Below are 27086 nucleotides of genomic sequence, written 5' to 3' on the forward strand. Positions count from 1 at the left end.
AGAATATGGAAAAAGTGATTCCAAATTTAAAGGAAATTGTACGAAATAAGGACAAAAGTGTGGTTATGCATCAATCACCGAATGAAAGGAGTGTCGGTCAACCTGTTGTCATGTATGAACCCTTTAGTGCTTGTAACGGCTCCTCAGAGTTAAAAGATCACTTTTGCCCGTTAAGGGATGCCATTGACAATGGAAATCTACATGAAATCCAGCCAGGAGTAAATCATAGATCCTCATTGGCCGTAGCGGACCAATTGATAATGGATCTATCAACTCTAAATAAGAGATTTACAGCTGGAAAAATTGTCAAGAAACAAAGCTACTGGAAGTGGTGACAAAAGTGAGCTCCACATAACAGAGAATGGGGCTCTAAATCTTAAGAGACACTGATCACCCAAGCGAAAGGACCCATGAAAGATGTATCATCATTATCAGCCAAGAGGAGAAGTGTCCAATTGAGCCCACAATTAGACATTTTAAGCTCACAAAAAAGGCTGAATAAGGTTGGTCAAGAACCGGAGGAGGAAGGGGTTTTTGCCACCTCTGCCGAGATACATCATAGACTACATGATGACTCGGAGTCAACGTCTGATGAATGCTTGTCTGACTCCTCTTTAGTCGAAAGACCCTTTCCAAAAATCAGGAGAGAACGAAATAAAATTTCTACGAAAAATGATACTTATCGATCCAATAAATACATCATTGGAAAAAACTGAGTGCTGAACCAATACCAAAAAATTCACTTGCAATCACCATAGCGACAGCCCCTTTCTCCAAGATGTATGATCAATTTAATGAGAGCTATAGAGAACAAAATACTCTCCTAGCAATGCTAAATACTAAGCTGGCATCAATGGATCTAGAAATGAGAGAAATGAAGTTCCAGGCGTGCAAAGGCATGCTTTCCTTAGAATCTTCAAACTCCATTTTGAAAGAGCATTTACGAGTTTGGTAGAAGAAAAAAGACTGTTGGCGGAAGTTGCCCGTGAGGCTTTACACATTTTTAAACATACTAACTCTAACGGTGATTCCAGAAAGAATACCATTGATAATGAAAAGATGATAGCAGAAGCCTGCTGCTGTCAAAATATGAGACGGGAAAACATGGAGGCAATTGGGCCCAATAGAGAGGCTAAGGCTGCGGCGCTAACTAAAGAGACGTCAGATCAGCCGAGCACCTCCAGAACGATATCGACAGACCTTAAGTCCACAAGTGAAAAAGCACAATCTACAGATCACAGTGCGATCATGAATGATAAAACTGACACAGGACTAAAGAGTCCTACAGTTATCCCCTGAGAGCCGTATACCAATGGTTGAACCAACAGGAAAAATAATAAAACAAATAACGGATAAAGAGACTGCAAAACAGGTTAGAATGTATCCAATGTTTGGAAAGAAAGCACCGTCAGCAGAAAAGGAAGCATCCCAAAAATCAAAACAAGGGAAGTGTATAAAGAAAACTAAAAATATAGTTATTCATGAGAAAATAAATGGAAACGACTCGAGAAAATTTCTTAGAAATTTAAAGATGTTAAAAAATGACAGCTTGCAAACAATATCAGAAAAAGAGAATTCAGCTGATAGAAAAAAACGAGTAGCATCATCATATTTGGCAGAAAGAGAGCCCTCCTACTCTGGATGCTCAGGAAGATTCCTCAACCGACTTATTGGATCTATCAATTTATGAACTAAGTGATGTTGACCAGAGTGATAATGAAGGATGCCAAGAAGTGTGTAAAGATTGGCCGAAGTTACCTAAAGAGTCAAATGTTGAGAAAACCAATGAAAATACGAATTTTAAGGCGATTGAAACCACCGAAAAAGGATACAGGTCGAGAACAGTTGTGATGGCAGAATCTCAAAATAAGGATTGCATAGATAATGGGAATGTAGAAAACAAAGATGCTGGCTGTTTTCTAACACTGGAAGAAAAAAGGACAGCCCTACATAATAACAAAAAAATTTGAAAATCTATGCTACCAAGAGGGAGTTGCTTCTGAAACAAAAGTGGAAGCAAACAAGATGCAAAGAACTCAAATCCCAAGAAGAGTCAATCCCGAAGAGAGTAATGAGTCTGCAAAAACAGTGGCTGAAAGAAAACCAGTACCTCCATCTAATGAGATGAATGAGAATATGAGGCAAAAGGCACGGTTAATCAAGATAACACTTCCATCTGACGAGAAGAAGATTCAGCAAACAAATCCTACACTGTCAAAAAGGATGCCTACTCAAGTTGATGACTGGAGTTGGATTGCAAGTGCCTTAAACTGTAGAAACTCAAGTTAATGTCTAAAGGAGGACCAAAAAGATTTACTGGAAATTGGATCCTGGAACACAAGAGGTTTTCTCCACTTATTCGAGGAACAACCACCGGAATTTACTGAAGCAGAAATATTATGTTTACAAGAAACTTGGCTTTCTGTCCAACCTGTAGTTGATGAGTATGAAATATCAATGAACCTGGCCATAAAACCTGCAAAGGGGCGACCGATGTCTGGACTACTTACTTTAGTGCATAAAAGAAGTGGATTTCGTATAACAGAGACAATAATATCACCTTAGATCATGATCTCAATCCTGGACAGAATTTGTTGTTGAATTAATGAAGATGTGGATATGAATCTAAGGCTATATATAATTAATATATATTGGCAACCAAAGGCTACTGGGACATGGACTTTTGATGATAGTATATGCAATGAAATTGACACATCGTATCAGAAGCTGAAAATCCAAACATAATTATATGTGGAGATTGGATCATTCATTTAATAGCCTTAATCGAGGGAACAGCAGGTTCGGAGAATGGTGCTAAATTAACTATGAAAGTAAAATTAGCAACATATATACAAGAAGAGCTAAATAGTCGAGGCTTCCATCGTCTAAATGGACTTATTCAAGGTGACATCCCACCTAATCCAACTTGGACAAGGAAGAACCAAAGATCGATATTGGACTACATCTTCGTATCAAGTGGTTTATTAGGAAAGATATCATACCTAAAAGTACATACTACTCAAAAAAGTGATCACGATCTTATAAAGTTTGGGATTGGAGACTATCAGAGTCTCAATCAAGGCAGTTATGCGCACGACTTTGTAGTTCCTGGCCGGAACAGGCTCAGGTTAAATTCCGCAAAAATAGTGGAGCTAACAAAAAAAGTTGAGGACAACAGCATAATGAATTACCCACCATTCCTGGAACAATATAAAGAATTGACAACAGGTCATGGGAAAACTAGATACAAACCCTGCCATATCTTTGATCAAGAAATTAGGAAGAAAAAGAGTTGCGACAAAAGATCCGCAAATTAAAAAAAAACAAAGATTTGGGGAATCGGCGAGACGAAATATTTAAATTGAAGAGATTACACAATAATTGGATAAAAAGTCATAAACATATTATGCTGCAGAACGATGCGGAAGTGATGGAACACTGTTTAAGAAACAAAACTACCAGGGAGTACTGGGCTCTAATAAATAACCTGGAAGCCCCACAAAATGCCATAGTCGGCAATATGGTAAGTGAAGTTGCCTGGGTCAAACATTACACAGAATTGTACAAGAGCAAGGGTGAAAGAAAACCGGTGATACTTGATGAAACACAACCATGGGATTTAAGGATTGACGAATCGGACATTCTAGACAACATAAAAAGACTAAGCTCCTCGCAGGTATGTGGACCAGATGGTCTTACAAACCGCATGCTGAAACAAAATCCAGATGAGCGGGCTAGTTTTTGCAGAACTGTCTTTAATATCGTCATTGAAAAAAAACTAAGTCCACTGACTTGGAAGAGCGCCATACTTGTTCCAATCTTCAAAAAAGGTATTCGCTCAGATCCAAAAAATTATTGATCTATCGCACTTCACTATGTTGTTTGTAAGATCTTCGCAACACAACTTGAACAAGAATTGTCATCATGGATTAAAGAGTCAGGAGCATACGACATAAGACAATCGGGGTTCGTGAAAGGTGTCGGATGTAACCTGAATCTATTTATAATCAATGTATTAAAAATGGAGGCGATAAGGAAAAAGGAAACTGTATTTGCAGCGTTTGTCGATCTAGCGCATGCCTTTGATTCAGTGGATCGCAAATTGCTCTGGGAAAAGCTAAAAAAGAAAAACGGCCCAGAGGGTTTGATCCTTGCAATAAAACAGCTGTATACTGACACAAATATTAAAATCCGTTTGGATAGTAATGGCTCACTATCAAGATCTATAACAGAAAGGGGTGTGAAACAGGGCTGCCCTTTAGGTGCAATCCTGTTTAACTTTAACACGGACATAGGAACAACATTCGAGGAAATTGGATCGTACTCGCCCAAAATCAACAACACGGAAATAGAATGGATGATGTATGCAGACGATAATGTGCTGTTGGACCTAACCGAGATTGGCTTACAACGTAAATTAATGGCTTTACAATCATATATCATGGAGAATGGACTGCTGATTATTGGTGCCAAAACTGAGATAATTGAATTAAAGAACTTGCAGGGGCAAAGATCGACAAAAAAAAGTGAACTTTCTAACAGCTTGAAGAAATCCACACAAATAAGATACCTTGGAGCCACGATAAGTGCAAAAATAAATGATGAGCCTATGATGAGAGTTGTGAAGGCAAATGGTAAACAACTGACGGCTCAAGGCTTATTCATTAATAAGAAATATGGTAAATTCAGTCTGAAACCAGTAATTAATTTTTATAAGATGAAAGTTGTACCTTCTTTAATCTATGGTGCAGATACTTCCTTTGGATGTTCTTATAAGGTCTGGGAAACCTGTGAACATCTTTTTTGGACAAAAATACTGCACTTAGGAATAGGAGTTCCAAGAGCCTGCATCAGATACGAGCTAGGTCTAACAATCATCAGAGCGAAAATTATTTGGAACTCGTTATCTTTGTATGGGAAAAAAACAGACCCAAATTGTGCTCCTCAATTTCGAATTCTGAAATCATATCCAGGAATCCCGGATCAATCGATACAAAAGTTGTGGATGGCAAATTGTAAACTGATGCTAGAGACGCTTAATGTTGCAGAAGTGTTCTGGTCAAATCCGAATAAGGTTAAAACAAAACTGTGGCAATGGGACTGGATATTAACCTGCCACCAAAGATTGCAATACAAATGTATGGAATTTGTCCCAACAGAAGCCAAACCATATAACAAATGATCGAGTTACATGGTTAAGTTTCCAAGTAAAACATTTTGTGACGTGTTTATTAGATTCAGGCTTAATCAATTCCAAACGAAAGACATTTTAAGGTACAGAAAGAAAATACCACCTGATGATGGAACATGTAGGTTCTGCAAAAACGATGCTGAAACCCTAAAACATCTGGTCGATTTCTGCCCTGTGCTTCGTGAAAAAAGATTATTGTTCTTCGGAGGTGAAATCAGAAAAAGGAACAACTTGGGATTGTGAAGACTGGTGGGCAGCATTATTTGAAGGATCAAATAATAGACCGACATTTGCCTTGGTTTACTTTCTAGAATACATCAGAAATGCCATATGAATGAAGACGAAAAGCCTTAGGAAAGGAAGATGATGCAATATTGTTTATTGTTCCTTCTGTTTAATGTAAATCTAGTTCTTCATATTCAACTGGATGTTTAGTGATTTTGACAGTTAACCAAGGTAAAGAAGATTTTATATTAGAAGATTTGACATTTGATTTAAATTGAGATTGTGGATTTGATTGCTCTATGATGAGCGGATGGACATCTTTGACGTAATGGTGTATTTCTCGCATTGACTTTCTAAATTTTTAATTTTTTCTGTTTTATACTTCCTTTTTAAAAGTTTGTAATAAACTGTATAAATTCTTTTTAAAAAAGACGAACAAAGGATCCCCGACCTGGGTTAGGAGTTTAGAGAAAGACACGAGAAAGAAGTTATATTAAAGTTCTGGCAAATAAAACCCACCAGAGTCCACTTAATATTAAAATGCACTGGCGGTATGTTAGAGGCTGTCAGAAAAAGTGGTAGCCTCGAACAATGGGAAAATCCCATAGGAAAATATTCACGGTTGAATATTTATGGTAGTAACCACTGCCACCAGCCAGAAACTTTTGAGAGAGAGAGACTGTACGGTGCCCTCTCGAAAATGAAAATAAGGGAAAAACTATTAACCCTTTCCAGTACCTCCCATAGTAAGATGGTTTGTACTGGTTTAGTTCCTAAAAATTGACTAGTAAAGTCAATGGGGACTTTACATGCCCTGGGAGACAGTAGTCAGTCCCAGGGTATGGAGTCTATGTTTGGGGGTCGCTACGACACCCCTGTGTCACTGCACTGAGGGTGCTGTGCAACACATGTGAATAAAGATGGTTCCTATGGGGTTGAGAAAATCCCATAGACATTAAACACAAAAATAGCCCAGAACACACATAGCAAAAATGCCTAAGAGTGGGAAAAAGAGTCTTACTCTTAGCAGGAAAAAAAGAAACAAACCCTTCAAATCCAGCAAAGCTGCTGGGGGACTCTATATGTAAGGGAAATTAGCCATAGAATGAGAATTCTTCCCAACTACCGGCTGAGAGGACTTTGCACTTGCTGGATGTGGATAGAGCGCTGAAGTTCTACATGGACAGCACAAAGAGTTTTCGGAAGACGTCACAGCTGTTTGTGAACTTTGGCCCTGTGAACCAGGGGAAGGCCCTCTCCAAGGCCTCCATTTCCAGGTGGCTCTCCGGCTGCATCACACACTGTCACCGGTTGGCAAACCGACCGTTGCCTGGCCACCCAAGAGCCCCTTTGACCAGAGGGATCGCAGCAACTACGGCGTTCCTGTCTGGTGTGCCCCTGCTGGACATCTGCAGGGCTGCTAAGTTGAGGTCGACTCACACCTAGATTCTACTGCGTAGACTGGGATTCCAGGGAGGAGTCCAGAGTCGGCCAAGCAGTGCTGCGCAACCTGTTCGCTTGAAGGTGAGCCTGGTGAGGAGGTAATAGATGCTTAATGTTGAGTTGTTGAAATGCTTAATGTTGAGCCTTGCCACCTCCGGTGGTTGTGTATGTGTGTACTGCTATGTAGTCTTGTATTCATGAGCATGTGAATCCATGCCAGACCCCATGCTGGAGAAGGAACAAGTTACTTACCTGTAACTGTTGTTCTCCAGCATGGGTGTGGCATGGATTCACATGCTCATGAATATTCCTTGTCGTCAGGCTGGGAATCTATCCTCTGTAAAAGAAAAAATCATTTTCAGTTTAATTTCTGAACTGTCTTCCTCCTAACAACCAATCACTGAGCTCTGGGTCATACTGCCCCCAGCCAATGAGTGTCTTCTACCTACGCTCCTCAGGCAGCCATCTTCAGATTTTTACCGCAAGTTCAAGTGTTGGGAGTCCTCATGCTTTGCTCTTCGAGTATTTTGCTGCGCTTTTTGAGAGTTAAACTCTATTACTCTTACGTCCCATCCCCTTTCCTCCATACTGTATGTGCGTCCCTTCCAAAGGACGGAAGACGGAATCTTTTCACCACAAATAACCTTCTTCCCATTTAAATTTAGAAGCACGCGGGGGTGCGGCCCAGGGAGCATGTGCTCCCCTGACTCCGCCCTCCGGCACCACACCTAAGTCCCCATTGACGCGTTGACAATAGATTTACCATTGCCTAATGACACCAGTTTTATTAGGGGGGAGGTTGGTGGGACGTATGAAGGAAAGGGGACTATGGACTAGGGATGTAACGGTATTACGGTATACCGTTAAAGATACCGTGAACCAATGAATTGAACAATAATAACCGTCACATTGTTTATACCGGTATACCGTTCATACCGTTAAGTGTGCTTTTCAATCTGATTTGGAAAGGCTGCAGTAAGCAAGTGCTGCGCAGTCTTGGCCTTGCACTGTTGGATGTGCCGTCTGCCAAGTAGTTTCAGTTTGAGCAATTTTTAATGCCATTCCAATAACCACACTCCCTGACACATAATCAATATGTTAGCAATAGGAAGAATAAATACAGTGCCAAGGAGGAAAAAGGTTTGCTTTTTTTTTTTTTTTTTTTTATTTACATTTTTTTTAAAGCGCTCACACAGTCCGCAGTCATCGCGGCGCTGTTAAAGAAATTGTTTTTGTTTATTTAGTTGTGTAATTGTTTTTGTCTTAGTTGCCTATTTATAACACGGTTAAACACCCAGAGGTTTCTAAGCACGGACCCAGGGATCGAACCTGTGTTGCTGCTAGTGTCGTTTTGCTTCCAAGGCGCACACGTTGCCGCTGAGCTATCCTCCCGGGACTTTGGGTTGGCGGCTTTGGGGTTTATATATTTATAATGGATAATGTTTTCTAAACATATGACAATGGGGGATTTCCCTGGTTCTATCATTGAATTTACATATAATAAGTCACACTGCGAAATTTACTCATCTCTGTGGGTATTCCCTGCTGCCAAAGGGTAACATGTCCGTGATTACTGAACACCTTTTGGTCTGGAAGTAAACTAAAGGCTGTAACATAAAGAGAGAGTGCGTGTGCATGCGCACAAGCATATACTACCATCAGACTCCATTGATCTGTGGCATGCAGGTTATCAAGATGGCAACATATTCATCTTCACCAGTAGCCAGTGGGGGAGCTAAAAGCCTAAATTTGCTTTGCCAGTCGCAGCAGGCCCCCCCCCTCCTCTTCTCCACACGTGTGTTTGCGTTTGGTGGAAGCAAGGGGTGGCATTTCAGTGGAAAGTATGTTGAAAAGCCCAATTCTGCCCTGAGTGCCTGGTTTTGTTTGTGATGAATAATCTGACAATTTATGACCTTTTAGAAAATATTTAAGATAACTCCACCTGCTATACCGCGATAACCATGATATACCGTTATTTGGCAAGAAGGTTATTGTACCGTCATAAAACTAATACCGTGACACCCCTACTATGGACTAAGAGTACGTTAGTCACTACGGTGAGTAACTTATAATTACTCTTCCGTCCTGCCGCCTTTCCTTTCCTCCATACTGTATTGGCATTTACAACTGATTATAGCCGCAGGGTGGAGAGGAGACCCTCCTTAAGCAAATACGTTCCTGAGAACCGCCTGTCCGAAAGCCGCGTCCGATCGAGAGCCGGCATCCAAACAATAATGCTTGCAGAAAGCCGAGGGAGAGGCCCAAGTGGCCGACCTGCTGACTTGCCTCGGCTTTCTGCAAGCATTAACGTTACCTGAGCTGCGAACAGTTAGCGGTCAGGGTAAATCATGGTAGTTAGTTGTAAAACCACTGCCACCATCCATTCTGAGAGGAAAGGGTATAATTTGACTGTTACATGAGTATCCAGACGCAGGGGATACTAGGTAACCCCTCCAGCACTCTATAGGAAGATAGGTTGTGCTGGGTGTAGGAAATTAAAGGGCAAATTAGTCAATTTCACTCTACTGCTATGGGAAACAGTAGTTTATCCCAGAGAATGTATTTAAACCTTGGGAAATCTGAAAGACTTCCCAGTGTCACTGCACTGAAGGTGCTTTGGAACACAATCGTAAAAGATGACTATGGAGTTGGTTAGACTCCATAACCAAAAAGAAACACAGTGGGCAAATTCACACAAAAATACATGAGTGGGCAAAAGGGTCTGACTCTCTCTAGGTTTAAAAAAATGGAGTCCACCAAATCCTGCTTTGGGGCGGGGGGGGGCGCGGTCTCTCAGGTAGAGGGAATTAGCACATTTTTCAGAATTCTCCCTAACACGGTGCCAGCGACGGCCAACCCCTGGTGACGGGGGAGCCTCTGGCCAAGAAGAGGAGAGTACACCTCCAGCTCCTTGCCACCCTTCGTCCCCTTTACCTCCTCCCTCCCAGGGATGAGACGACTCCTGACACGACGGGAGCGGATGACTACGGCGGGATAGGGGACCTCTTGTCTCTGCCTCCCAGATCTTCCCCATTGGATGAGATAGCCTTGTTCACTCCATGATCTCCAGAGCTTCGGAACTTTTTCAGCTCACCCCAGAGAAGGAGGGCTTCTTATATCAGCGAGGCAAAGAGAAAGACATCCTCTCGGTCCCACTCCTGGATGACATCTGGGACGAAGGTTTGTCTCTCATAAGGAACCCTTCTAAGGCCCTGGCGAAGAGCGATCGCCTTGAGAATAAGTACAGGGCGCCGGATTCTGCGCCCAAGTGCTTGCGGGCCCAACAGTCTCCAGACACTGGTATCAGCGGCAGCCAAGAAGTCGTCCTCGTGCGCTTCTTCTTCAACCCCAGCCACCGCTCTGGACAGCAAGGGCAGGGAATTAGATGCCATGATTTTAGGGAGAATTCTCATTCGATGGCTAATTTCCCTTACCTAGTGAGTCCCCAGGCAGCTTTGCTGGATTTCTGGAGTTTATTTTTTCCACTTGGTAAGAGTGTGAGCTTTTCCCCCGCTCTTGCCCGTGTTTTGCCGTGTGTATTTCATCTATTTGTGTGATTAGGGACTCTGGAGTACACCACTTCAGTAGCCCCATTCTTGTGTGTGTTACACAGCACCTTTGGTGCAGTGACACAGGGTTGTCTTTTAGACTTCCCACCAACTCCATTTCTCGGGCTGACTACTGTCCCCCAGAAAAGGGTAAAGTTGCCATTAACTTTACATAGTCAACCACAGATCCAGTACACCCCGTCTTACATGGAGTATTGGAAAGGGCTATTTCTTAGCCCCCTTGATCTGGACCTCCTAGCGCCTTGTTTTGCTCTTTTAACAATTAGACTTGGCTGGTGGCAGTGGTAGCTACCCTAACTTTTCTACCGCATTTATACTATATAAACGTGGTACTGTTTTAGGCTATTATATTAGCTTTGAACATAAACCCACTTGACCAAATACTCTTTCTTTTGGCTCAGGTCGGGTTTATTCGCCATTTCCTTTTGTTAAAGTCCTTCTTGTGTTTTACTTTGCGCGGCAAACCAGGTTTTCCTTCTTTGTTCACTGTCTTTTGGCAGGCTTCTGCCAAGAAGCCCTCCTCTAGGCACCTGGGTGTCTAGGTGGGCTGAATGTGAGGGAGGGGTGTAGTCCCCGCCTGCACAGGGTATCCTAGGAAACCCAAGTCGCACTTTGCCATGATTGGCTGAGGTGGTTGTCCGGGCTGGACAACCCCCCTGCTGTGTGATTGACAGCCAGGCTGTGTGAATCGGTGATTTTCTCATAAAAGGCAGGACTCTTGGGCTGGAAGTCGGTCTCGCCACTGGAACTACAAGGAACCGAAGAGAAGCGGAGAAGAAGACGGCTGCTGCAACTACCCCATCCCGGTGAAGCCCTACTGCAGTCCTGAGCGATTACCCTTCGACCAGAGAAGATCCAGTCCGGAGTCGTCTTCCCTTGAGCCTGGTGTGGTCAACCAGCTCATCTTCCACAGCCAGAGGATCCTCTTCATGGTCGGAATCGCTGCACACTGCTGTAGTGGTCCAGATAGCCATCTGAAGAGCCTCTCCTGTTTTAAAGGAGTGCACCTTTTATTCCTCGTCGCTGCTGCTGGCTTCATCCCTGCGTAGTGCAGAACCCTCCAGACTTCCTTCTCGTCACCACGACCGAAGCACCAGGAACCGTGGGACTGCAGGAAACTTCCAGGAACAACTGCCATGGCACCAGCTTCTTCCTTGAATAAGGTACTGTGTTCTGCTTTGAGGAGCTCGGGTGAATCCCTTTTCTCCTCCTCCAAGGCTTGCCCTTGTCTTCCCTCCTTATAACTTTTGCTTCCTCCGTTGACAATATTTAAGTACTCCTGGCAACGTGGAACCTTGAACTGTCCGACTGTGTGATCCTCGACAACAGGAACCCGGTTCCACTTGACACTGGCTCCGGCCTATTGACTCTTATATTTCTGTCAACGAGTGTTCTCTGATTCTGTCTGCCCTGACAAAAGTATTGCCTATGATTTTTGCCCCCAGCGCTCTCTGGTTAACTCGGGTGCTAAGTGCGTTTTTGCCCCGGTAACATTTCTCGCCGCGGATACGCGTACCATTAGTAAGACCGAACCGTCATTACTGTCGAAAAGTGATCGCATATGTATTCCCGGTAGCGTCTTTTGTTTCACTACACCGGTCCGTTAAAACATAGGGTACTTACCTTTGGTTATACTGTACCAAGTGAATTGTTTGTGTGTAGTGTAATTTAAGTGTGGTTTTGAATTAATAGAAGTGTTGTGTTTTATAACAGATGGTTTAAAAATAAATGTACTTATATTTTTTACCTGAAACCTTGGGTCAGTGTTTGCCTGAGTCACAGTAATTGTGGTCCATTTGTGTAATCTCTGCTACTGCTCATATACTCTTGAGATAAGCCTGGTTGCTCCGCTACTGCTACCACTTTAACAGGCTTGACCAAAGGTGAACTGGTATTACCGCTTGTAGTCTTAATTGTGTGTAGTGGTCCCTAAGGGCACTGCACGGGATTCTGCCTAACACCTGGGACGACGGGTCATCTATTCTGCGGCGACTACCATCAAGGTTGCCAACGCCCTTGTCATTGTAGCGCGCTACGACCGGGAGCTGTGGTTCACGATCGCTCCCATCCTGGACTTCCTCCCCGACGACAAGAGGTCAGAAGCTCTGGAAATTCTGCAGGAAGGCGAAGTGGCGTCGGACCACGCCATCACGGTGGCCACGGACACTGCTGACGCGGGGTTCCGCCAAATGGGCAACAGCGTTTGCCTTTGTTGTCGTGGCTGGCTCAGAGCCACCAACTTTCGTCAGGCCTTTCAGTCGAAGGTTTTGGAAAGGCTCTTCGACTGGGACAATTTGTTCTGGAAGGTTGTGGATGAGTCTCTACAAGCCATGGAGACGGCGCAGGCCCTGGGTATTTTCAACGAAGGAGGCCGTCATTTCGGCCGTCAGGCAGCAGTTCCCAAGTTTCGTCCAAGGGTTACGGTGGGGCCTCTGCTGCTTACCACAAACCCTCCCGCTCTTCAGCCCAGGAAAACAGGGGCCGCTGCAAGGCTGTCGGAGGACGACGTTGTCGCCAGAGTGCCCAAGGCGGCACTTTGACATCCAAGCAGGATTGAACCGACCATGGTGTCGGGTCCCCATCTGTGCAACCAGGTGGGATGTCAGCTGGCAAACCTCGTCCGCGTGTGGGAGACTATCTCCACCGACCGTTGGGTTCTGGATGCTCTCGCCCACAGACACACCTTAGCATTTCAACGGAAGTGTCCACTAATACCACTGGTGGCCCGGCAGGAAAATGATTTCCCTCAGCTGCTGCTGGAGGTGCAGGCCATGTTAAGAAAAGCACGATAGAGCTCGTCCCAAAGAGGCTCCGGAGGGTACTCCATGTACTTCCTTGTGAAAAAGAAGGCCAGAGGCTGGAGGCCCATTCTGGACCTCCGTCGACTAAACAAGTACAAGGCTCTTTGCTTCTGATTGAAGTCTGCACCATGGGTTTTCACCAAGTGCCTGGCGCCAGTGGCGGCGCAGCTTTGACTGCACGGGATTCACATCTACCCTTATCTGGACAACTGGCTCATCCGGGCAAGTTCAAAGGACATTGCCGTCGACCACACGGCGAGGACCGTTCGCCTACTGACGGATCTGGGGTTCTCGGTGAACTATGCAAAGTCCTGCTTGACTCCATTGCAGGACGCGCTGTTTCTGGGATCCCGGCTCAACAGTGTCGTGCCTGGCGTCTCCGTCGGAGGAGAGGATAGCGGCCATCTTGGGAAGGGTGCAACAGCTTTTGGCACTGAAAGTTGCCACAGTGAGCACAATCAGTCTCTGCTCAGCATGTCGTCCTGCATCTACCTCTTCTGACTTTGCAGGCTACGGATGCGTCCGCTACAGGAGTTCCTCGACGACTGTTCGATACAAGTGTCTGTAAGCTTCGAGGACAAGAACACGCTCGACGAGAGCTTCCGTCGAGCGATAAGGTGGTGGGGAGTTTGCGCGCATCTGTTTGGAGGTGCGGATTTCCAGATCCCACCCCACCAGGAGACGGTCACGACGGACGCCTCCCTGGAAGGATGGGGAGCTCGCACCGGAAGTCTTCGCGAAAGATGCCTGTGGCTATCGGAGGAGAAAACGTTGCACATCAACATATTGGAGCTGCGTGCAGTGTTTTGGGCCCTCAAGTCTTTCCTTCCGTCCCTCAAGGGCAAGGTGGTGTGGGTTTCTCAGCAGAGAGCTGCGCTCTTGCCCCGAGTAGTAGTTTCGTTAGGACCAAGTGAATCACCTGTTCCGCAGATGGGGCTATCCCCAGATTGATCTATTTGCAACAGCGACAAACACCAAGTGCCGGCGGTTCGCCATCAGGTTTCCCCAGCCGGGGAGCATGGGGGACGCATTCTCATTACCCTGGGACGGCCTGTTTCTGTATGTGTTCCCTCCGTTGCCGTTGCTTCTTTAAGTAGTCCATCAACTCAGACGGTCCCGGTGCAGGATGATCCTTGTCGCACCAGCGTGGCCGAGGCAGATCTGGTACCCGGACCTTCTCGACATGTCCGCGTTCCCTCCAGTCAATCTTCCGGCGGTCGCAGACCTTCTCGCCAGGGAAGGAGGAGCACTACTGCACCACGACACAGGATCGCTGAACCTGAAGGCCTAGCTCCTGCAGCGTTAAGAGTTTGCGGTCTACGATCTCGCAGCGGACTGCAAGGAGGTGCATGCCAAGGTCAGCATCGTCTCCTCTTAAATGCTACGGACATAAATGGAAGAGGTTCGCCGTTTGGTGCCGTGCGCAGAAGATCAACCCTCTACGAGTCATGGCCCTGCAAGTGCTGCCGTATCTGCTGTCGTTGGCCAAAGCAGGACTGGCACATGCCTCCATCAAAGTTGATCTGGCGGCTATCTCCCGCTACACCAGATATCCAGGATGGTCGTCGTTCTGATCACACCGTCTGGTTGAGGAGTTTGTCAAGTGACTATTCCGTTCATTCTCGCCGGCCCCGGCATGGGAGCTCAATTTGCTACTGACTAGGCTCATGGGACCCCTGTTCCAGCCTATGCATTCTGCTCCACTCAAGTTTCTATTGTGGAAGACGACTTTTCTCGTGGCCATCACCTCTGCATGATGAGTGGGTGAGATCCAGGCCCTATCCTGTAAGCCACCTTACTTGACTTTCCACGAGACGAGGTTGGTGCTGCGGACGCACCCTTCCTTCATGCCCAAGGTGCTGTCGGACTTTTATCTAAACAAGCCCTTGGTGTTACCTGTGTTTTTTACGACACCTTTGTCGCCGGCTGAAAGGAATTTGAACTCGCTGGGTGTGGCTAGAGTGCTGACGTTTTATGTGGCCCGCATGAAGAGTTTCCGGAAAACTTGTCTGCTTTTTGTGAACTTTGATCCTGTGAACCATGGGAAGGCCCTGTCCAAGTCTTCCATTTCCACGTGGCTCTCAGGCTGTATCACCCACTGTCACTGGTTGGCCAACTGACCGCTGCCTGGCTGTCCGAGAGCGCATTCCACCAGAGCGATCGCTGCTACAACGGCGTTCCTGTCTGGTGTGCCCCTGCTGGACATCTGCAGGGCTGCTACGCGGAGGTTGACGCACACCTTCACGAAATACTACTGCGTTGACGGGGATTCAAGGGAGGAGTCCAGAGTCGGCCAAGCAGTGCTGTGCACCCTGTTCGCGTGATGGTGAACCTGGTGAGGAGGTAAGAGATTGCTTCTGTTGAGCCTCGCCACCTCCCGTGGTTGTGCATGTGTGTACTGCTATGTATTCTTTATTCAGGAGCATGTGACTCCATGCCAGACCCCATGCTGAAGAAGAAACTACGTTACTTACCTGTAACTGTTGTTCTCCAGCATGGGTCTGGCATGGATTCACATGCGAACCCTCCCGCCTACTCCTTTGTGGCTCTTCTCTTGGTCCTACTGCCACTTTACATGCTACCAAATCTGAAGATGGCTGCCTGAGGAGGGGCTTAGTTGGAGGGCATTAATTGGTTGGGGGCAGTATGACACGGAGCTCAATGATTGGTTGTTAGGAGAAAGACAGTTTAGAAATTAAACTGATTTTTTCTTTTACCTAGGATTCCCAGCCTGACGACTGGGAATATTCGTGAGCATGTGAATCCATGCCAGACCCATGCTGGAGAAAAATAGTTATTGGTAAATAACTTGTTCCTTATTCATTGTACTTTCTCGTGCCCAAAAAAGACCTAACAGTGCGCCCTGTCCTAGAACTGCGCTCTGCAAACACTGATGTCAAGCCACACAAGTTCTACATGACAATGCTACAGGAAGTAATCTCTCTGCTGAAACGGGAACTACATGCCAACCTTGAATATGAAAGATGCATACTTTAATGTTTCAATGTTCGTAGTGCACAGAAGATTCTTGCACTTCAAAATAGCGAACCAACGCTACCAATTCAAGGTGCTACCTTACAGCATAGCCTCCGCTGCAAGGGTCTTCAACAAAGTACTACCGGTTGTGGCAGCGCGTCTACACTGGGAATCAATCCCAGTGTGCCCTTATCTTGACGATTGCCTCAGAACTGGGCAATACCCCCACCCCCGCCCAAAAATTCTCAAAATACCTAGAGTACAATCAACCTCAGTATCTAGCCGGTTGCCAAATAACCAAACGCAAAGCAATGCACTTGCTCGAGAAGATGGCTTCATGCATTAACATGGTTCCGCACGGATGGCTGAACGTGTGCCCAATGCAAGAGTGGTTTGTTTATTATTTATAATGCGCGAGCGTACCCGAGGGTATCAGGGCGCAGCCTTTACAAGGATTTGCGAAGCTTGGTTACAGAAGTCATAGGGTATACAAAGAGACAGTAAGGTACACCGATATTATATACATATCAACAAAGAGGTACATGGATATTATATACACAAACAAGTGGGCACGTGGTTACATTGTGTGCGGGTAGCATGAAAAGGGGACAGCCTAGCACTGGAGTATCTTTGACGGCCTACGTTTTCAGCCATGAAACTACCTTGGATCGGAAGTTCTGGTAGGGCAGGTCCACTCTGAGATTGGGTGGTAAGGAGTTCCACAGTTTGGCTGCTTTCACTGGGAAGCTGTTGCCTCCTATGGTGGCACATTTAAAGTTAGGGACAGAGAGGCAGTCTTTGTAGGCAGTTCTGGTGGTTCTCAGGGAGGACTCTCTATGGAATCTACTGATCAGGTAAGTAGGGGCAGCGTTATTCAGGGATTTGTGAGTGAGCGATGCAGTTTTTAAGAGAATTTTGTCGCTGATGGAGAGCCAGTTCTGTTTAAGTCCTGAGATGTGCTCTCTTCTGGAGATGCCCAAGGCCGCTCTGAGAGCATTATTCTGAAGAGTTTGTAGTTTGCTAGTGGTGGCCTTGGAGGATCCCAGATAGAGGGCGTTACCAGGCGGGACAGTATAAGGGCTCTAGCGAGGGTAAGGCAACTAGTGTCAGACAGAAATGGTTTCGCTGAGCGGATTAATTTACACGTATAAGCCGTGGAGGAAGCCAAGGGGCTCACCTGTCTTTTGAAGGAGAAATTAGAGTCCAGGTAAAAGCCCAAAGTTTTGACCTCTTGTCCAACCTTGATGTTGTTACCATCAATCATGAACGAGTTGTAGGCAGGGCCAAGTTTTTTTAAACTGGACGCAGTGCCTAGGATGACGAGTTCCGTTTTATCATCATTCAGGCATAGTCCATGTATGGCCATCCATGCCTGGATGATGATGTACACCCTATTTAGCAAGGCCAAATCCTTTCCATAATCTCCAGAAAGCGGAAGGAGGATCTAGGTATCATCTGCATAGTTAGTGTAGGTGATACCGAGATGATCCAAATCATCGAAAAGGGGCTTGATAAATATGTTGTACAATGTGGGGAAGACGGTTACCAGTCATTTGGTCGACAACCAAATGGTCGAATGACCATTTGGTCGAATTTTTTTTTTATTTTTTTTTTACATTTTATTTGGGGGGGGGGGTACCCCTCAACCCCCCTTTTTATATATTATTTTTTTTAACCAAACAAAACGGAAAAAATATATAAATAAATTTAAAAAAAATCGACCATTTTTTTTTTTCGACCAAATGGTCATTCGATCTATTTTTTTCGACCAAATGAGCGGACACCGGGAAGACACAGGAGCCCTGTGGGACACCACAAGTGATGGGTATGGGGTCTGCCGCCGCAGTAGGTGAGAAGACCCTCATGGTCCTACCGTTGAGAAAAGAGGTAATCCAGGTGATGGCCTCAGCAGAGAAATGAGCTGATGTGTGGAGATGTGTGCATAGGACAGAATGATCGACCAGGTCGAAAGCTGCAGACAGATCGAGAAGGAGGAGTAGGGCAACTTGACCGTTGTCTCTGAGTGTATCGATCTGAGCTTTCAAGTCAATGAGAGCAGTTTTGGTCCCATGTTGAGGGCGGATCCCTGATTGTCTGGAACCTAGTCGATGGTGGTCTTCCAGGTACTTCTGAATTTGTACATAGGCGACCTTGTCCAGGATTTTTAGTAGAAAGGGAGCGGTTGTTATGGGTCTGTAATTTGTGGGTGTGGCTGGGTCAAGTGTGGGTTTTTTTTTTAATAGTGGAAGTACCCAGGATTGTTTCAGACTGGTGGGGATGGAGCCAGAGGTGAAGGAGGCATTAATCAGTTTTGTGATGAAGGGGGAGAGGTCACGGGCAGCATCCTTAATGAGCTGTGCTGGGCACAGGTCTCCCTGACAGTTGGAGGGTTTCAGAGACAGGATGATTTTTTCTACTTCAAGAATCTTGACTTTAGAGAAGTTGAAGCGAGTGAGATCTGTAAGCATGGGCTTATCTGGTGTTTTTGAGGGGAGAGTGTCATTGAGGGATACTTTTTTACGGGCGATTTTACTTTGGAGGGTCGCAATTTTGTTTGCTTGGGCGCTTTGGATTTCTGAGCACCAGTTTTTGTCTTTGGTACAGGTGTCAGGAGGTACTATGGCAGGTTTCTACTTCTTTAAGGATGGAGAATAATTCCTTCATGTTTGATTTCGCAAGGGATATATATGCGAGTGTCATAGGAGGTTCGTTTAGCCAGGTAGATTTCTTTTTTGTAAAGTGTAGCTAGTTTGGAGAGTTTGAGTTTATTTGCGGCTGAGGGGGGATTTTTTCCAAGTGGCCTCACAGTTCCTTTTTTGCTGCCTTAAATTTTTGAGGAATGGTGTGTACCATTTGTTTAGGTGCGTATTCGGTTTGCTTGGTCTCAGTTTAAGGGGGGCAATTAGGTCCAGTGAGGTGGCCATGATCTTATTATATTCTTCAACCAGGGTCTCTGGGTCCAGGTTGTCTGGGAGTGTGTTGAGTGTTGGGAGTAGGTTTCGGGATGAGTCTTTCAGCTGTCATATTCTTGTTTCTTGTGAGGGTGGGCGGGGCCCTGGTAATGGGTGGGGGGTCTGTCAGTAGAGAGCAGGAATGAGATCAGGTGGTGGTCAGTCCAGGCTAGTGGTGAGATATTTGTAATGTTCGCTAGACAGTTGTAATCGGCCACCCAATCGAGTGTTCTACCTTTGGAGTGTGTAGGTGACCTACTACTTTGCGCGAAACCTAGTTCCGAGAGAGTGTTGACTATAGTGCTGGCGGAATGGTCTTCGGGATCATTGTAACCCATATTAAAGTCACCCAGGGTGAGAACTTGGGTAGAGCTTGTAAGGTTGCTGGAGAGGATAGTGTTAATATCTTCATCAAAGGTGCCAATGGGGCCTGGCAGGCGGTAGATCAAATGGATGTTGAGAGTTTGGGTGTTGGTAAGTGGGACTTTAACAGAGAGTGTTTCGCAAGATAGGACATTGGTAGGTGTTGCTAGTCTCATGGTGAGACTACATTTGTGAATGATGGCAACACCTCCTCTGGAATTGGGACGGTCTTGTCTCAGAATAGAGTAATTATCTGGGACTGCCAACATAAGCATGGGACCTGTTGCTGGGTGTAGCCAGGTCTCAGTAATGGCAAGGAGGTCAAGGTTTTCTTTGAGGATCAAGTTGGCGATTTCTGTAGCGTGAGCTACTAATGATCTGGCGTTGATCAAGGCTCCCTTTATTTTGGGGCTGGTTGTATTTTTAACAGTAGTAGTGTGGCACATGTCCTGTGTTGAAACAGGGGTAGCCTGGGTAGGGGAGCTGAGTGAAGGTCTAGGTTTGGAGTTTTGGGGCAGGTTGGATTTTTTAGTAGAACTACTAGGTAGAGTTTTGGAGTTGTGAGGTAGGCAGTGAGCGGGCGAGGGGCTCATAGATTTTGGCTAATATGGCTCGAAGTCCTAGGTTCCTGTCGATAGTAGAACGTGGGAGACTGGTAAATTGCAGTGGTTGATGGTCATTTATATCTGGGTATGAGGTCTTGGTATTAGGCATAGCTGAATATAGCAGTTTGGTAACTGAGATAGCTGAGGAGCCATGCTAAGCCGTAATACAGTGTTGAAAAGGATCAAGATGCAGGTAAGCAAATTGGTAATTAATGGACACATGCTCGGTGGTAGTGGCAAAAGTGTTGGGTGACCAGCAAGTTGGCTTGGTTAACACCGGTTAGACCGATGTACGTTGGTATGACACCTCGGTTGGAATAACACAATAGGCTAAGATACATTAAGGTAACACCTGAGTAGAGCTGAACGTCTTAGCTACGAGGCATTGAGAAGCACCTATAATGTTGCTAACTGGTAACGCCTAGATTTGAGATAGAACAGTATGGCTAGAGGCAAAGAATAACACCTAGATTTGACATCAAACAGTGTAAAGCAATATGGCTAGAGGCAATGAGTAACACCTAGATTTGACATCAGACAATGTGGCAGAGATGCGCAGGTAACACGATTTAAGATAATGGGGCAGCACCTAGAATCAGATGATACACAAGCTAAAATGCAATAGGGCAGCACCTAGATTCAGAATAGTACATTTAGCTAAAATGCAATGTGGCATTTACATGTACATTTCAGGCATGGCAAAGCATAGGTAAAGCATGTGACAGATAAGCAGTGTAAAAGTTCATTATGAGGAGTAAGCGTCAGTGCTGGTGTGCTGCAGACTGTGTCTGAGCTGTAGCTGGTGGCAAAGTGTTCTCAGGCAAGTGGTCAGTGGAAGGATCTAGTGGTTGTTTTGCTAACCCTAGTTCAAGCGCTACGCTGGAGGACAAAGGAGAACCTGTTAAAGAGAAAACCCTTTCGCAACCCTACAGTGCAAGCAGTTGTCACAACGGACACTTCACTCACCGGGTGAGGAGTCTGTTACCTTCACCACACAGCGCACGGCCTGTGGACACAGACCACAGCCCAAAATCTCATAAACCTGTTGAAACTGCTGTTAGGCAGAATTATATGCAGTACCCTTTGGGAACACCACACACAATTAAAACTAAGTGCCAGTACAAATTCACCTTTGGTACAAGCCTGTACTACACAGTAAAGTGGTGGTGATGGCTGAGCAACCATACTTAACTCAAGAGCAAGTGAAACAGTATCAAATAGTTACACAAAGGACAGCAAATTACTATGATTCAAGCAAACACTGACTCAAGGGTTCCAAGTAAAAGAATATACATTTATTTACTCATCAGTTATATAACATTTCACTAAGGTAAAGCAGTTTAAAAAAAAATCACACTCTTAATACACCACACCACTCCCAATAGGTTCCAAACAAGTTAAGCTCACAAAATGAAGTGGGAGCAAAATGGCACTCCAGCAATTTAAAAGGGAGGGGAAGACAAAGTTAATAGAAATTGAACCACACCAACAGGTAAGTACTTAGGCAATTTGAGCAAGAGGAACTACAGTGATGGAATCGGGGGAAAAAAGGCTTGGGGCCAAAGTCAATAGGTCAAAAGTCTTTTGCTCAAGACCACACGGTTCAGGGTAGTTCACAGTAAAGTTTGTGCCACTGGTTTCGGACGAGGTTGGTTGGCAGAAAAGTTAGTTCAAAGAGAAGAGAAGGACAAGCCCTCGGATTAGAGAAAGATTTCAAATACTTTTACCGCGGCTGAACAAAACAAACCGGATTTGCACAGCACCTTAAAACAAAGAGGGAGCTGTAGCTGAGGCGGACGTTCCTGGTAGTTCCTGCAGGCTCACTGTTCCTGAAGCGACTGTCGGGCTGACAAGAAGTAGGAAGACTGGAGGGTCCTGCACTAACCAGGGAAAAAACCAACAGCAGAGCAAAGCAATGAATAAAAGGTGCGCTCCTTAAAACCTAAGCAGGGTCCGACCTTCCTGGCTATCCGGCCCACTGTAGCTCTGTACAGCGAATTCGACCAGAGGAGGGATCCTGGTTTGAAGTTTGGGCCAACTGGTTTGTCCCACCAGCTCAACGGAAGAAGATTCCTTGCGGATCTTCTGTCGTCAGATTCTGAAGACTCGGACCTGCAGAGGGGCTTCACTATGCAGTTCAGTCGTCGTAGGGGTCCTCTTCCATCAGCTCCTCGTTGGTTCTTTCGTGCAATGGTGACACTGCCTTTCCAGTCCCAGAGACCTGCTTTTTATGCAGTTTTCCCCCATTCACACAGCCTGACTGTGAACCATACAGCAGGGTGGCTGACCTGGCAAGGACAGTCACCCAGCCAATCAAACAGGAGTGCAACTTGGGTTACCAAGGGAATCCATGTCAGGGGTCCTTAAACCCCTCCCTCACCTCCTGCCTACTCAGACTTTCAGGCACCTTAAGGAGGGCTCCGAAAAAGACGGCGAACAAAGGGACCAAACCTGGTTTGGCGCGCAAAGTAAAACACGAGAAAGACTTTTACAAAAAGAAATGGCGAATAAATCCAGCCGGAGCCAAAATAAAATATATTTGGTCAAGCAGGTTTATGTTGGAGGCTAATAAAGTAGCCTAAAACAATACCATGGTTATTTAAGATAACCACGATATAAAAAATAGGGTAGTTACCACTGCCACCAGCCAAGTCTTGATGAAAAGGGAGCGAAACTGTGCTCCAAGAGAAACAGACCAAAGGAGGTAAGAATTAACCCTTTCCAATACTCCATGTAAGATGGGATGTACTGGGTCTGTAGTTTAAAGAGACTACATAAAGTTAATGGCAACTGTACATGTTTCTGGGAGAGAGTAGTCAGTCCCAGAAAAATGGAGTCAGTGGGAAGTCTAAAAGACGACCCTGTGTCACTGCACTGAATGTGCTGTGTAACACACCAAAAAATGATGCTCATGGATTTGGTGAGGCTCCAGAGCCCAAGATCACACAAATGGTAAAAACACACAGAGCAAAACACATGGAAGAGTGGCAAAAAGGCTCACACTCTTACCAGGTGAAAAATATAAACCCTAGAAATCCAGCATTACCATTAGCCATTTTGGAGAATTCTCCCTAACTACTGCTAGCAGTACTCAAGGCCGTACAAGCTTTCCAGGTGCATCTGTCATATCAGACGATACAAGTCCTCACGGACAGCACCACTGCCATGTTTTACATAAACAAGCTTGGGGGCACACCCTCCAAGTTGGTCCAGGCTAGCACAAAAAAAAGTGGAAGTGGTCACTCAAGCGGGGCATGTTCCTAACGTCGCAACATGCTCCAGAGGAACTAAATTCCCTGGCAGACTCATTAAGCAGAGATCCTCTACCTGAAGAGCATGAGTGGCAGCTTGACAGAATCATCTTAAACAATAACTTCTCCCTATGGGGTTATCCCCCTTTAGACTTGTTCGCCACAAACCAAACACGTAATGCCCAGACTTTGCATCCAGGTTTCCCCAACATGGGTGCAAGGGGAATGCCCTGTGGGTGAAATGGTCACAATTGCCTTCACTTTTCCCCCAAAACCGCTACTGAGCAGGTTGGTGAATAAAATTCACCAGGAACAAGCAACACTAATCCTAGTTGCTCCTATGTGGACGAACAACCTTGGTTTCCACATCTGCGCAAACTGGCGATGTGCGATCCAATCAAACTCCCCTGCCCCTACAACATGCTCTCACAGCACGGGGGGGGAGGGGTGACACAACGTTCCACCCACACCCTCAATCTATGAATTTAGCATCCTGGCTCCTGAAGTAATAGAATTTGGCCCATTTAAGACTACCTCAAAGGTGTATGGAAATCCTCAAGGAGGCACGAAAACCAAACTCCCAGACACTGTTACTTTAACAAATGGAAAAGATTTGTAATATGGAGGCAGCCAAAAAATGTAAACCCAATCAAATGTACTCAATCACACATTCCTCATTACGTGCTCCACTTACTAGACTCTGGGTTCACCTACCGGCTCTATCTGCGTACACCCGTTCTCAAAGCAACGTGTACTGGTGGAAAGTCCCTGTCATTAAAGCATTCATGGAAGGAGTAAGAAGACCTTACCCTCCCAATTCAAACTAGCCTCCAGGGTGGGACCTAAATGTGGCACTTGCTAAGCTCATTGGACCCCCCTTTGAGCCTATGCATAAATCCAGCCTTAAATACCTTCTATACAAGACAGCTTTTCTGGTGGCTATCACCTCCATAAGCAGAGTCAGTGAACTACAAGCTCTCAGTGCAAGATCCTTTCTTTGTTATCCACAAAGACAAGCTGTTACTAAGAACACACCCTAAGTTTTCACCTAAGTTCCATGTGAACCAGTCCATTGAACTACCAACTTCCTTTCAAAACCCTTCAAGCTCAGCTGAAAAAATACTCCATAGACTAGATGTAAGGAGGGCGGCCCTTTACTATGTAAACAAAACCGCTACGAGAAACAGACCAACTGTCTCAATGACACCTTGCAGGGAAGGCGACCACGTTTCAAAAAATGACATCTCCAGATGCATAGTGAAATGCATACAGCTCTGCTGCTCTCTATCAAACAAGACTCTGCCTTTCACACCAAGAGCTCACTCTACCAGGGGTACAGGAGCTACGTTGGCCTTTATTGTAAATGTCCCACTGGACGCCATTTGCAAAGCAGTTACATGAAGCTCTCTTCATATCTTTACTCCGCACTACTGCATTGACACACATTCTATAGCAAATTCGCAGGTGAGACAAGCAGTGCTAAAAACCTCTATTTGCCGGTGTACCTTCTCACAACCCACCACCTTCTCCAGAAACTGCTCACTAATCTATGTATTGCATGTGATCTAAGCAGATCCACAAGCCTTAGAAGGGATACATTACTCAACGTAATCGTATTTCTGATGCTTGTAGCTGCTTAAATTCACATGCGCTTACCCTTCCTCCTCTGTGGAGTAGAAGGTGCATAGTTGTTTTCTGGATGTATATACTCACTTCTGCTTTATTACATCTGTACTCGCACTACACTTCATGCTACCTCATGTCAGAAACAAAACAATCTGAGGGACCTCGACTCCTGAAGAACCATGGGTACAGTGGACGTCACACTTGGTATAGTATTACTGGCACGCCCTGTCGACATCTCTTTTTGAGTTTCGAAAACAAAATATGTAATACTCTGCGGCTTCCACAAGATTTCGGCCTATGCCATCATGTGAATTCAAGCCGATACAAGCATCAGAAATACGATTACGGTGAGTAACGTATCCCACATTCAAACACCATGACAGCTATTGTTGGTTTAAAAGAGTTGGAAAAAAACTTTCACGTGAAACTGGATAGTCCGCAAGTCACACATTCCACAACGCCATCTAGTAGCCATCACTGGATGTTAACCTCAAGCAATGTTTTCTCCAGAAGATTGTCTTCGTCTTGGAGGAGCCTTGCAAAATCGTCTATCTTGGGTTAATTAAGCTACGTATAAAGTAGCACTGCCCTCTAACACAAAGACCATTTCCTGGAGAAAAGGTTTGCATTTTGCCTAATTGGCATACCCAAATGCCTTGCTGTTGTGGCTCAGAGTTGGAGGTGAACTTCCAGCAATGGCTACTTGTTGGCATTGTGGAATGTGCGAGTTGGCTCAAATGGCCTATCCTAGATATATATATATTGTGTTCTGCAATCCTGCCTATAATTAGAGCTATGAATTTAATGCGGATACCCGTTATGGACAAATTGCATTAAATGTTACGTTTCTATCTACGCTGCAAGGTGACAGACATGCAGTGACGTTTGAAATAGTTTTAGCACTCATTTTATTTTACTCCATAGTTTTCTCGGAAATTCTACATAGCCCAATGGTTTCGTGATACAACAATGGAAACTGAAAAAGCAATGAAAACACAGAAGGAAGAGGAATCTTCTGAGGGAGCACATCATACTAAGGAGATTGAATCAACAGGTGAAATTATGCAGCGAGCTGAGAGTCGCAAAAAATTTCTCCGCAACATAATTCAAACGGCACCATCTCAGTTCAGCACATTAAAGTGAGCATCACCTTTTTATTCAGTTTTAAATTGGAGATAGATTAATTTAGTAATGTATTTATCAACATTTTTGACTTGACTTTGTTACAGGATGAACTCTGATACTGTGGACTACGACGATGCCTGCTTGATTGTGCGATATTTGGCCTCTATGAGACCGTTTGCTCAGAGCTTCGATATTTATTTGACGCAGGTAATTTCCTAATGTATAGTGAAATATGAAATGTTAGCCGTTTTTCATCAAATGCATTTTAAAAATTGGGCAATTATATTTCTACCTAGTGAATGACCACATGTACATTGCTTAGTTGTGCATGTCCTTCACTACTCGGTTCGTTAATGTTCATACACTATGAATATTTAGGCCTGATTTCGGGACCTTGAAGACATTTCAATAAATTGAAAACTAATTTCTTCTTTTAAAGTAGACAAATCCCTATTCAGCGTTTGTTTTTGTCTTTTTTTCTTTAAAAAGAAGCAAGCAATGCTTTTCCAAAAAAGTACAGCAGTTTTATTTCACTACCGTTTTCATCCTTGATTGGAAAAAAACAAGGAAACCGATAAAGCATGTAGTGTAAACTATGAAAAAGACCATCTAGCTTCTCGAGCATCATGTGATGAAAAGCAGTGATGATTAGTTCATTTTTGCAGTCTTTAAGCTAAGATGAACACATGCAAAGCTTGTCTTCCCCCCACACATCCTTACTGTTAGAAAAATCTGTTGTGCATTTTTAGCTTTGGGAATGTTTTCTGACAGCAGGGAGCCACTGTTGAATAGTGTCTGCTCCACTCCACTCTGTGCTGTTGGCACCTCTGACTCTGGATGTAACAACATGGGTGGCTTATATGTAGATAGGTGCGCCCCATTACCTCAATTCACAGAACACTTCTTATTGGAATTCCACTACTCCAGTAGCTAATTTGGCCTACGTCATTTGTAATGGTT

At 45.0% G+C, this 27086-nt stretch overlaps 1 protein-coding gene across 6 annotated transcripts in view; it reads left to right on the plus strand.

The window, feature by feature from the left end:
• Positions 1–27086, plus strand: part of NIPBL (NIPBL cohesin loading factor) — a 2053700-nt gene that overhangs the window by 1247221 nt on the left and 779393 nt on the right. For all 6 annotated transcript variants that reach the window (XM_069627143.1, XM_069627142.1, XM_069627145.1 and 3 more), the window contains 2 exons: positions 25926–26140; positions 26231–26333. In XM_069627143.1, coding sequence (XP_069483244.1) covers positions 25926–26140; positions 26231–26333 — 318 coding nt within the window. The remainder of the gene's footprint in view (positions 1–25925; positions 26141–26230; positions 26334–27086) is intronic.

This window comes from Ambystoma mexicanum, chromosome 6p (assembly GCF_040938575.1).
Source record: "Ambystoma mexicanum isolate Mex_15411 chromosome 6p, UKY_AmexF1_1, whole genome shotgun sequence".
Classification (NCBI taxonomy): Eukaryota; Metazoa; Chordata; class Amphibia; order Caudata; family Ambystomatidae; genus Ambystoma; species Ambystoma mexicanum.